At 36.8% G+C, this 11977-nt stretch overlaps 1 protein-coding gene across 1 annotated transcript; it reads right to left on the reverse strand.

Annotated features, from left to right (window-relative positions):
- Window positions 1–5520, reverse strand: fgg (fibrinogen gamma chain). Its single transcript, XM_034688345.1, has 10 exons — window positions 5254–5520; window positions 4028–4148; window positions 3887–3934; window positions 3613–3799; window positions 3371–3455; window positions 1945–2075; window positions 1499–1632; window positions 923–1107; window positions 481–758; window positions 1–373 (listed from the first exon to the last, which is right to left on the reverse strand). The coding sequence occupies exons 2-10, from the start codon at window positions 4088–4090 to the stop codon at window positions 192–194; spliced, it is 1293 nt and encodes a 430-aa protein (XP_034544236.1). The 5' UTR covers window positions 4091–4148; window positions 5254–5520; the 3' UTR covers window positions 1–191.
- Window positions 5521–11977: the final 6457 nt, after the last annotated feature.

The raw sequence follows: 11977 nt of genomic DNA on the forward strand, positions 1-11977 counted from the left end.
TTTGTTAAGCAAAGACATTTATTAAGTGCTCAAAACAACACTAAAGGACAGGTCCCACGCATGTCGCACCAAGTCACAACATGTCGAGTCACAAATTTTCTCATGGAGGAATGATGTTTTAGTTTAATGTGGTTTCAGTGCTGTTGCGCTGAACACCTCCACGGCACACCACAAGCATTTTAGTTTACTCTTTAGGAAAGTCCACTAAACTGTTTGACCCCCGCCTGCTGTCCGCCGCCTGCTGCGAGACGGCTGAGGGGGATGAGCTTCATGGTGGTCTCTTTCAGGGAGTACCAGCGGTTGTGCCATGTGACCCAAATGATACCGTTGTCGAAGCCAAATTCACCGGCATCCTTTTGTGTGTACCTGCCACCTGAGATGAAGAGAATGAAGATAGTTTAAGGTTGATTCCAAACGTTCAACACCAATTTAACTCAAATGGGTTTGGTTCCTGTTTCAGCCCTTCAGTCCTGGTCTTACCTGGGTAATATTTTCCATTCAAATGTGCAGCGTGACATCTGTTCATCCACCAGCCGGAGCCGTCCTGCTGGGCACAGTTGCCGTCGTACTTGTCGTTGTCCTTGTCAAAGGTGCTGAACAGCATGCCGTTGTGAGATGTGTAGAACTTGTCGCTGGGATCATCACCAAAGTCAAAGCCATCGAAAGCATCTCCAGCATCACCGCCAAGGTAGTAGCCGTAAGTTAGACGGTAGTTGTCAACCTCTGGCCCCACTCTGAACATGGTATAGTCAGCATATCTGGAAAAAAGAGGCCTCTCATGTTAGTTTTCGGTATCCTCTGCTGACTCATTTTTTTCTTCTTTAAAGGGAACCTCATCCTCAGGGTCATGTTTGCCTTTGCACTGAGTCCCTTTGGTCTCCCCTTACATAATCTTTTATCTATCTTGAGTGTGTGTACGTACTTTGTGTTGCCCTCCCAGTCAACAAGCTCTATCCTCAGCACGGTCGGGATGGTCGTTCCGGCTGTCAGCTGATGGATCTTATCGTTTCCGAGCCAGAACTCTGTGGTGTCGTCTGGTGAGAGGTAACCGAAGCCGTTCTTGTACTGGGTCCAGTCTTTGTGGAAGTCAACGCTGCCATCACGTCTCTGAGAACGTGAAAAAAAGTTATGTGTGAAAACACAACATACCTTAAGTGAATTTGGACCTATCTTGACAGACTTTAATGCCGTTCTAAGAAAAGTGGTTCCCTAAGGGATTGAATAAAAATCATCAGTGAGGGACGAGAGATAAGAAATGGGTTTAAGTTCTGGCCTTTAACTCTTGCTCTACAAATAAGGAAGTCAATTTATATTCATTTAAATTCAATACCTATGGCCCCTTATCATTATATTAGTTCTTTTCTTCTAGGATTGAAAAATTAAAAGCTTTTTTTTGGGATTTTTCCTCTTCTTCTCTGCAAAAGTGATTTAAAGAATTATTCTTTGGAGAATGAAGAGGATAAGGAGTATTTTTCTTTGTCATCCAAGTGAAGCGTACCCTCTGTATTACTGTGAAGCCGCGTCCAAAGTTGTCAATCTCACAGTAGACCAGGAACTGCTCGGTGGCTTGAGCTGGTTTCAAAAAGTACAGACCGCTGGTGGTGGCCCCTTTGTTTGCAACATCCTGACAGTCTGAGGACAAAGATGGAAAATTCAATATATTTGAATAAGACTAATCAAAGTCATACATGTTTTATCTTTTTATGGTTTAAGTTAAAGACAATTAATCTCCATCTGCTTCAATCTTTGAGCATTACATAACTTTTTTGAAATAAGGCCACAACTGATTCCATCTTAGATGAATCTGTTTACTTTGCAATGATGCAGTGTATTGATTTTAGTCTAACTAAACACTGAACAAGGACAAATGTTGTTCGGATGAGCTATGATTGAGAAACTTCTTGTGAAACAAGGACTGGCCTTAAGGTCATGACTTTGTTTTACCTGTCCCTGTGAGGGGCTGGATCGCCACACCGTCTTTGCAGGGCTCATTGCATTTCTGCTGCAGCTGGATGGAGAGTTGTTTCAAGTCTGCCATTCTCCTCTCGTTGGATGTGAGTACATTTTGAAGTTCACTGGACAGAGGAAAACAAACATGAGCCATATGAGCAGTGTCCTTTTTAATATTTTTAATAAAGAGGTAACGAAAAGGGGAACAATCTAGAAATCACATTGGAAAAAATGGTGAAATATAATACAATTTGAGCACTCTGTCAAATGTCAGGGGTTCTGTGAGTTCTAATGTAAATATGGAAAAGTATAGTGGGTGGCAAAGAGTCAAATTTTCTGTTCAGTCCGAACTGTGTGGGCGAGCAGTGTGGGTGTGCAGTGGCTCGGAGGTGTGGGGCGACTGGAAGCAGGATCAGTTATTTATTCATGAAAAGTTATATATTATATAAATCAAAGTTAAACATTAGTTATAATATGATACTCTAATTTTACAATATTGTCTTTGCTGATGCTGTCACACAACACTCTCAATTCAGAGTATTCAGTTAAAACTATACTGAACTGAAGTGCAGAGTACCATTGAGGTGAACCGAATGTACTAGTTAAGTTTCTTGAAATAAGAATATTGTCTTAATTGAAGAAACTTTATTTTTTCTTATCCCATCGGTTGATTTTTTTCCCTCAATACAAACAATCCAGGTCTTATTATTGGCTTACGATGTCTCGCAAATAAGAATTGTATCTGGGTAATTGTGGCTTATTATATTTGACCTTTGATTAATCAAGTTAGTCCCATTGAGAATTCAAAATCCCTTTTTCAGGAGAGACCTGGCAATATTGAAATCTAATAAGTCTTTTATTTTTATTGGGACAAAAACAAAACACTTGCTTAGCACTGATTTTGCTGTGTAGTAGATATGAGGCGAACTAAATGTATTTACATAATGGGATTTTTCTGTTTTGTAGGTAAAAAATAATAATTTGTGATTGCATTTTCACAAATGTCAAACATAGGGTGAAAATAGAATGTTTCCCTCTTGAATGGAGCACAGTAAAAAAAAGAAAATAAAGAAAAAGACCAGACTAGTTTAAGCTCCCTTAAGAAAATTTCCGTTTGTGCCAATTTTGATCCCTGCACAGTGAAATGTGAAGAAAGGCTGTTTTAGCGGTAATTCTGACATCTTCTGTGCAGCAGAGGTTCTGAGCATTAAAAACGACGACACAGAAGTGATATATCTTGATTCTGGTGGTTTGGGTTGCTTTTGCAGCTCATAAAGATATTAATTTCACTCTTTTTACTAACTGGTTAAAACGTCCTCACAGGGGCTTTTAGTTCAGCGCTTCAATAAATCCTTTTTTCACCATTTGGTATTATTTTTTTGTGCCAAATGTTATTACTTCATTTTAAATGGAAACTTACAACATTTGTTGTTCTTGTGAGAGGATGGTCTTTTCAAACCGAACAACATCATCCAGCATGCTCGATGACTTTTTGAAGTATGTGTCTGAAATCAAAAGTAATTTCCAGTAATGACTTCGACACTGTTACACAATATTCACAATGACAGCTCAAGCAAATCAACTGAAGTTTGAGCCTGAGTTTAGTCAGGTCAAAGATGTGTATAAAGATGAGATTTAACGCTGCTGTATTGAAGTTCTTACCGCCAGGGGAACTCTTTTGAGCTGAAGTAGCAGAATCTTTCATGTAGACGACTGTTTCTTCAGCCTCCTGAGTCAGATTAGCTATGTTCTCCAGATCCCTTATCATATCTTCTAAATCATCGTCCACCATTGGCATATATCTCAACATGTAATCAGTCACTCCACATGTTGTAGGACAATACTTTCCCTGTACACAGAGAAGGTGAGTCATAAATGTTGTATGCTCAAGGGTTTTAACAATTCATTTGTACATAAATTGTTGGTGCATACTTACAAAGCCGTCATTGGGATTGCAATTTCCAAGGTTGTCTCCTCTGGTTTGCTACACAAAAAAGAAAAGGCAATGGTCAAACAAGATTTAACTTTTGTGTTCAGGAAAGCTGCGTCTGTATAAAACCTGAATTCACCGACTTACTGCTGATGACAAGGAGAAAAGTAACAGAAGTCCTCCTGCTGCAGCAAGAAGGGATGGAGCCATGTTGCTTCGGCCACCAGCTGTGGTCTTGTCCTCTTGAAAAATGAGGAGCAGCTCGACTCTGTGTGATATTTATCCGAACAAGGTCCTGAGTTCAGACTTTGATAAGGGATTCATAAGCAAACATCCCACTCACTGCCCTGGGACAAAGCTATGACTCAAACATCCAATACCAGTGACAAAGTTAGTCATCATTTCTCAGATTTGACAAACATAATTTCTCGGATTTGACTAACATTGTCACTGGTATTTAAACTGAGCAGAAAAAGTTGTTCAGTTGTTTATGACTTTATGTCATGAACTGAATGTTTGTCAAACCCAGTGCCTGATTGATGACAATGCAGATCAAACGAATGGTGACTCATTGAATCACATGATGGTGTTTTCACTTCATCAAACTGGACCTACTCCAGGTAAAAGGTCTGTTAGAATCACAACTGGATATCTTTCATATTCCCCATGTGATTCAAATTAAAGATACAAGATAGAAGTAGTATGCAGAGTCAGTTTAGTATGTCCTTGTAAAACATTAACATTGGGTTGTTGTCTATGAAGATGTTCCAGAAAACTCTGGATGAACACATTGTTTGTAAAACAAGAACACAAAAAGTCAATCGAAAACACTCAGTTTGAACTGGCAGCCAGAGTGTCAAACAAGTCTTCAACATCATGGAAGCCTATGCTGCCAGAAAAAGGAACAAAACAGAAGTAATTGTAAAAAGAAAAAGATGAAAAATCAAAACAGGGAATTAATTGTTCGATGATGGGGAGTTGAACAATTAGAAAGTTAGTCTGTGAAGGTTGAAACACCTGCAAAATGTAGGACTGAATTTTAAACAGCCTTCCTCCTAATGATACTGACATTACTTCTGCTAGCTTCCTCCATTTAAACTAGACGTGTCACAAACACTTCTCTAAGTAAGGACTAATGTCTAATGAGGATCCTGACAGGGTGAGGACTGAGATTCATGCTGATTATACATTATCCTGCTTATTACCTGACAACCAACTCAAGACATAATCAAGTAAACAACATGTTCATTTTGAGATGATTTCATTAATGTAAAAATGATTTATTTATAGAGTTTTAAAATACCCCCTGTTGCTGTTATCACTTCATGGTTTGGGATACTTTGTAGTGACTAGCAACTTAAAGCTTCACTCACCAGCTCTACTGCTGTTGACTGGATTGCAGACTGGGATCTTCCTCCACTTCTTTCTAATCAGAGATGGTTGGAGTCCAGTATTTCCTGCTGGTCTCACATCTGTGCCCAGTAGATGTTAGCATTTCGAGACTCAAGACCAGCTTGAGAAAGAACAAAACATATATTTTTGCCCTAATATTTACTTATTAAGAATGCTAAATGAAACTAACATTTTTGCCAGTGTCAACAGGCAGCAGTGACATGTGCGGACTCCTTTACAGGGATTGATTTGATATTTGTCCCACTATGAATAATACATTACAGTTGTTTTGGAGCATTAACCAATCAGAATCAAGCAGGTCTGTTTCATACAGATTGGGTAATAAGGAAGAAAGTCAGCTGTAATACTACATTATTTATTGGTTCACTCCATTTTTCTTATCACAATGGAGGTCCAATATCCTGTCTTCTTACTTAAGAGTGTATTCAGTTTATCACTTTTGCTTTCCTTATGTTTGGACTCATTTTCTGTATTGACATAATTTTTAAATTTCTGTATTCTGTGTATAAATGCATAAATGAAATGCATAGTAGCATCTAATCAGTGTGCAAATAAACTTTAAGATGCTGAGTATAGAATATTTTAATTTAAAGTTGTATTTATGTATAAACTTGTTTTCTTATTATTACTTGTTATTTTAAACATTTTATATCCTTGCCCTTAATTTAAGTCAACAGTCCAAATTTTTGTTAAATATCACATTTTAAATTAAAAAAACATTTTTTCACAGTTATGACTTCTCTTCTTTTGGGCTCCTTCCAGCCATTCATTTTTCCTCCTGCTGGCAAAACAAGGGCTTCCATACATCTACAAATCTCAATCTGGCTACACCATTAATTTGGGAGCACCATCACAGTGTTTTCTATTGTAACTTAACACTTATAATAAAATCAATGGGCCAAATCATCATCCTCAACAACAGAGATCCATTTTTCTCCTGTGATAATAGTTTAACACAAATGTGTATTGATGATATGAAAAAAATATTACAGCTGGCTTGATAAACGGGTGTTTATCAGGACACTTGGTAACTGAGAATAAATTACTTTTTTGAAAACCTCATTCTTGATTTCAGTCCTAATTCAGTGCTGGATATTCTGTTGATTTATCATTGATTTCTTCTTTGACCCACAGCTGCACTTGCAGGTAAAACCACTAGTGGGAGTGAAATCATAAAAAACCCAACACAAACATTTTACAATCTAAGATCAAACTTTGTCACTGAAGACTTTCTTTGTATCCACAACACAGCTATGGTAGTTTAGTCTTGTACAAATATGCAAAAATAATGAAGAAAAACACTTGGCAGGTCTTGCCATGCAGATTAAGAAAGACACAACAAAACACTGAAATATAATTGTGTACTTTGTTATTGATGAACTGTTAATACAACTGTTCACTACATCAAAAACCTCTGTGTTGTCTCTTTTAACTTGTTGCAAATATAGAAGACAAATTAATGACTTCTTGAAATATATTTTGCAAACTGAATATCACACTATCAAACTGTTCCCAAAGGAAATGTACATTCTGCATGACACAAAGAAAGAAGTATTAATGAAACGTTTTGGTCAGTCAGCTGTAAATCAGCTTTAGATTGTTTTCCTGAGAAGTACAGTACATGTGGTTTTTACAGGCTTCCTAGAGGCACATGTGCAGCTGAGCTTTAGTCAACAGCTTTGGAGATTGAAAACTCTTGCACATGACGGATCTATAGACGAGAGCCGCCGAGACTGAGAAAACTCTGTCAGCTGATATCATTTCATTCCAGGCATCAAAAAGTCATATACAGGGGGTGCAATAAATGAAATCTGTTGTCTGCTTTTTGAAACCGACAAACATACAGTATGATGGATTATTATTCACAAGGCAGGCATTTCCAAACACACGTGCATGCGCCAATTTCAAATATGTGCAAAGACCCCCTGCAAATAGTCAGTCTTCTTTGTAACTAGTGATTGTGCATATTTCAAATAGTATTCAGAAGTATTTTATAGGTTGTTGGTGCAGAAAAATAACCTCTCAGTCTCCATGAATAATCTCTTGAGGAATGTCATGCTAATCTGCATGCAGGGTGACTGTTTTTTAAATGTATATTCTTCAAGACTCTACTGTACAAGGCTAAAAAATAAATACAATAAAAACTTGCTCCAAACATTCCTCATAGGTGCTTTCAATTTTAATGATTGGTTTGTTTCATAAGAAGTTGTACTTTGCTTTATAGTCCCTGTCTTCTTCCTTTATTTGCCTTTAATATTTTATTGTTTGTTTTTGTAAGTTCATAAAGCATTTTCTAACAGGTTTTCACGTATTCTTTACAAATGAACAATAATATACATTATTATAGATATGCTAATGTGACGAGAAGAGTTTACTTTTATGATTCATTGATCGAGTTTGACAGTTTGCCGTCTTTTACATAACGTTAACAGACACTTTATATGAGTCTTATCGCTCCAATATTTTTATGCTGTTCAGTTACTGATGGTGTTTATACAGTGAGTGTTCCTAAGGCCACTCCAGGCAAACACTCCTCTTTTTATTACATCAAAACAAACATCACAGGTACATCTGACAAAATGAAGCTGAATAAGACTTCATATGCGGGCCCAATGTTGACATTAGATAATAAATCTTACCTGAACCACCTCTCTGTGACCTGGTTTTATTATGTGGAAAGAAACAGACCCAGGACAGATATAAGGCCCCACTGACCTGAGAATGAACTGCCAGGCCCATGAACCTAAACAGAGCTGAACTTTTGCTGAACTGGCCTCTTTGTGTCGAAAGACCAGATGGAAAGTGTCTCTTTCTCTCCTTAAGTGCCATGAAGGCACGGGCGCTCTTTCTGGGAGATGTGTTCAGGGTGTTAAGATGTGCATGGACTATTGTTGTTGTTGTTGTTGCTGTATTTAGACACCGATTCCAACTGACATTCTTGCTTCGTCAGTATTTTATCAGGAAGCAAAGCAACAAAGAACACAGTATATATATATTAAAAGATAGTTCTCTTTATTAGATGTGGCAACTGAAATCCCCAAATGTTCCTCAGTCAATCGAGCTGCACCGATGTGTTGCTGATTCATTGTTTTTCATGAAAACAAGAAGAAACGCCTATAATCAACTTAAGTTTCGAGCCTGAAAAACAAAGTCAGCATAGTTCACATGTGGCCTGACCAGGTATTAAATTTAAAGAGCCTTGTTAGGGTCGTTCAATGGCCACAAGTATAAGTATGGAACCATTTGATGGTGGTGTAAATCTCCCTGGACAGAGGCCAAAGGTTTGTTATTATGCTTCCTCTAGGTTCAACCTCTGGTCACAGACGATAAGTCCACCCAGCTGAACGTGGACGTGAAGGAAAAAACATGCAGTGAGCTAGTTTCAACATACAATGAAAAACAATTTAATCATCTTAAAGAAAAAATCGCTCATAGGATGTTCAAGTTATAATAATTTCGCCATCAAGCAACCGACTTGACCTAGATTTGGGAATTTAAATATTAGCTCTGCCATATAGATTTATTGCACCCTGCTCTGCCCCCATGTTTAACCTGTAAACTTCCCAGTTTGATCAGGATGTATTTGAGCTTTAAGAGCACATGCAGGTCACATCTGTCATTTTAACATCATTGTATACAGTAAAGGTACATACTGTATAAAAGTGCATTATTGCTCACTGCCTGTTGAGCCATTGATCACACTGATTGGTTTCTATGGAGCTGACCTGATTTTTCTTGTCTTTTCAAAAATGATGGTAAAGAAACAGGAAGATATTAGGAATAACTGCTTGCTTATTTTCTCATGGCATATTATGGTATTATCTTTTTAACTCTCTGTGCTGATTCATGACATTTATTGGTAAATAATTTCCATATTACACTGCAAAAACTCAAAATCTTGCCAAGTGAAATTGTCTCATTTTTAGTCTAAATGTCTTCTCCCACTTAATTTAAGATACATTTACTAAACAAGTAAAATTTGAGCAAGATAGAGGGAGAAAGAAAGAAAGAAAGAAAGAAAGAAAGAAAGAAAGAAAGAAAGAAAGAAAGAAAGAAAGAAAGAAAGAAAGAAAGAAAGAAAGAAAGAAAGAAAGAAAGAAAGAAAGAAAGAAAGAAAGAAAGAAAGAAAGAAAGATTGTTTTTTTAAAGGTAGGTTACAGTTTTTAGGCACTGTTTCTTCTAAATCAGGTATAAATATACATCCTCAAACTACATGCACACAAAGAAACACCTACTTTTGAGCATAGCTGGCTTATCTTAAAAAAACAACATGACTGAATATTAGTATATCCAGCTCACCATGAGAAGACATTATATCTCAAAATGCTCAAATTAAACTTTGTAATCTTATTTCAAGTACATGATGGTCTTAAACCTAGAGAAGCGCCGCTATAATGCAACTCAAAATTATCAAGTTTAAATGAAATTTGTTAGTGCAAAAATCTTTTTTCTAATTGAATAAATTCTAATTGTTATCATTCCTGGCTTATTCTGAGAAACTAAGCTATAAATAATGATAAAATATTGCTTGAAATAAGTTTTCCCTGCTAATTTTAAGATCGCAGTTTTCTAAATATTACGTCTTATTTTAAGAAATCTTACCAAGCAAATTTTCACTTGTTCTATTGGCAGTTTTTTTTTGCTTATTTCAAGGTAAAAGTACCCTGAAATAAGTTTTTAGTTCTTGTTTTTGGAGGGGTATTTTTTCCAGTGTGTAATGCTTTTGTCATGTGGACAATAAGGCAGAGCATACTAGCCTATGAACTGCTTGCCTTCATATTCCCCTCTTGATTTCTGCAAGGGCCCTTATGACTCACTAAAAGCTCATGAAAATCATCAGCTTGTTCATGACTAAGCTGCTTAACTTTTAATCAATCGTGACAGATCTTGCATCACACCAATTTCAGCCATTCTACACTGGATTCTAGTTACACTCAGATTGAGTTTTATGCTTCATTTACTCATTCATATGGAGCTTCATGACTCTGATCTTTCTGCACTCCTCTCATGACTGCAGCCACTTCAGTCATCCAATTAAAACCTTTTGGCTCTGCATACCAACCATAACACCAAAGGCGACTGCTCTCTTACTGCAAAGCTCCCACACTGTGAGACAATCAGCCTCCTCCCATTAGAACAGCTCACTCTGTGGACTGATACCCACATCTCTAACTTGATGGTGATCATTGGTTGCTGTAGGTTTTCTGGGGGCTTTGTTTTCCTTTTGCTGGTACTCAATATTAAGCACTCTGTAACCATGTTTAGCTATTTGTTTGGGGTACTTTGCTTTAATTAAATAGGACAGCTGAAGAGAGACAGGAGATATGGGGAGTAGAGAGTGGGGGGAGACATTCAGCAAGGGTCGTGGCCGGGAGTCAAACCAGCGAGCACTGCAACAAGAGTTATAGCCTCTGCATGTAGGGCATGTTTATAAACCCCAAGGCCAAACCGACACTACAACCCTTTACAGTTTTATAAATTTTAAATCACTGTAGAATGGACATACTTTCCCCTCCCCTTATATTTTACTTTTGACTCCTTAATCATTTTTCATTTCTTCATCAGGAAAGAAGTGAAAAAAACAAGTACATGCTGTAGCTACAGAACTTAAACACATTTTAAAGAACTTAACTGAAATGTTTTCTACTTTAGGTTTATTATTTTGGCTTAATTACACTTTTAAATCTACATTCACCTTGTTGAGCACACAGCTATAGTTACAATGTATAATTACTTTGCTTGATAGTTCCCACATTAACAGATGAACATTTTATTAATGATGATTCACAATCAAAAAATAAACTACAAGCTACAGGATGCTGCCAAAACATAATCCCATCCCACATAAAACCTGCTGCAAAGAATCTTGGCATCTGGTTTGACAGCAATTTAACGTTCGAACACCATACCACAAAACTTTACAGTCATGTTTTTACCACCTCAGAAACATTTCTAAATATCGGTCCGTTTTAACTTTTAAAGACACAGAGACGATTTTACATGCTTTTATCTCCTCACACCTGGACTACTGTAACAGGCTTTTTAGCAGCCTGCACAACAAATCCCTTGATCGTCTCCAAACTGTACAGAACTCTGCTGCCAGGGTTTGAACCAGGACCAAAAAATTCTACCAAAAAATTCTACCAAATTTTAAGATTTTACTGATTACTTTCAAAGCTCTGCATGGTTTTGCTCAGAGCTATATAGCAGACCTTTTAATACCCTATGAACTGATGCATACATTGAGATCCTCGGGCAGAGGTTTACTGTGCATTCCAAATACTAAAATGAAAACGAAAGGGGACTCTTTTAAATCCCTTCTTAAAACATACTTTTATTGCAGAGTCTTCCCGGATTTCATCTGAATTTTATTTTATTTTATTTTATTTTAACCGTCTTAAGAAATATATTTTTAAAGAATTGTATTACTTTAGAGTTCTTTTAGGGGAATTGTATGTCTTTTAAAGTATGTTTTATTTCTTTATCTTGACATGTGTGTTTTTATGATCTGCCTGTTTTATTTTGCTGCCCATGTAAAGCACTTTGTAACCTGGTTTTGAAAATTGCTCTACAAATAAAAAATGTATTATTATTATTATTTTAGTATGAAGTTGTCTTCTACATAAGTGCGTTTCTTTTTAACAAAAAAAATCCAACCCTGCTTTTAATTAATTGAAAAAAACA

The sequence above is a fragment of the Notolabrus celidotus genome, chromosome 7 (genome assembly GCF_009762535.1).
Source record: "Notolabrus celidotus isolate fNotCel1 chromosome 7, fNotCel1.pri, whole genome shotgun sequence".
Lineage (NCBI taxonomy): Eukaryota > Metazoa > Chordata > Actinopteri > Labriformes > Labridae > Notolabrus > Notolabrus celidotus.

Bases quoted from the DNA above. Each gene is read 5' to 3' on its own strand.
- fgg (XM_034688345.1), bottom strand. From the start codon at position 4,090: ATGGCTCCATCCCTTCTTGCTGCAGCAGGAGGACTTCTGTTACTTTTC. The intron at 2,076-3,370 runs GTAAGTTTCCAT...TCCTCTGTCCAG, and splicing joins TCACAAGAACAACAAATGTT to TGAACTTCAAAATGTACTCA. The intron at 374-480 runs GTAAGACCAGGA...TCTTCATCTCAG, and splicing joins GAATGGAAAATATTACCCAG to GTGGCAGGTACACACAAAAG.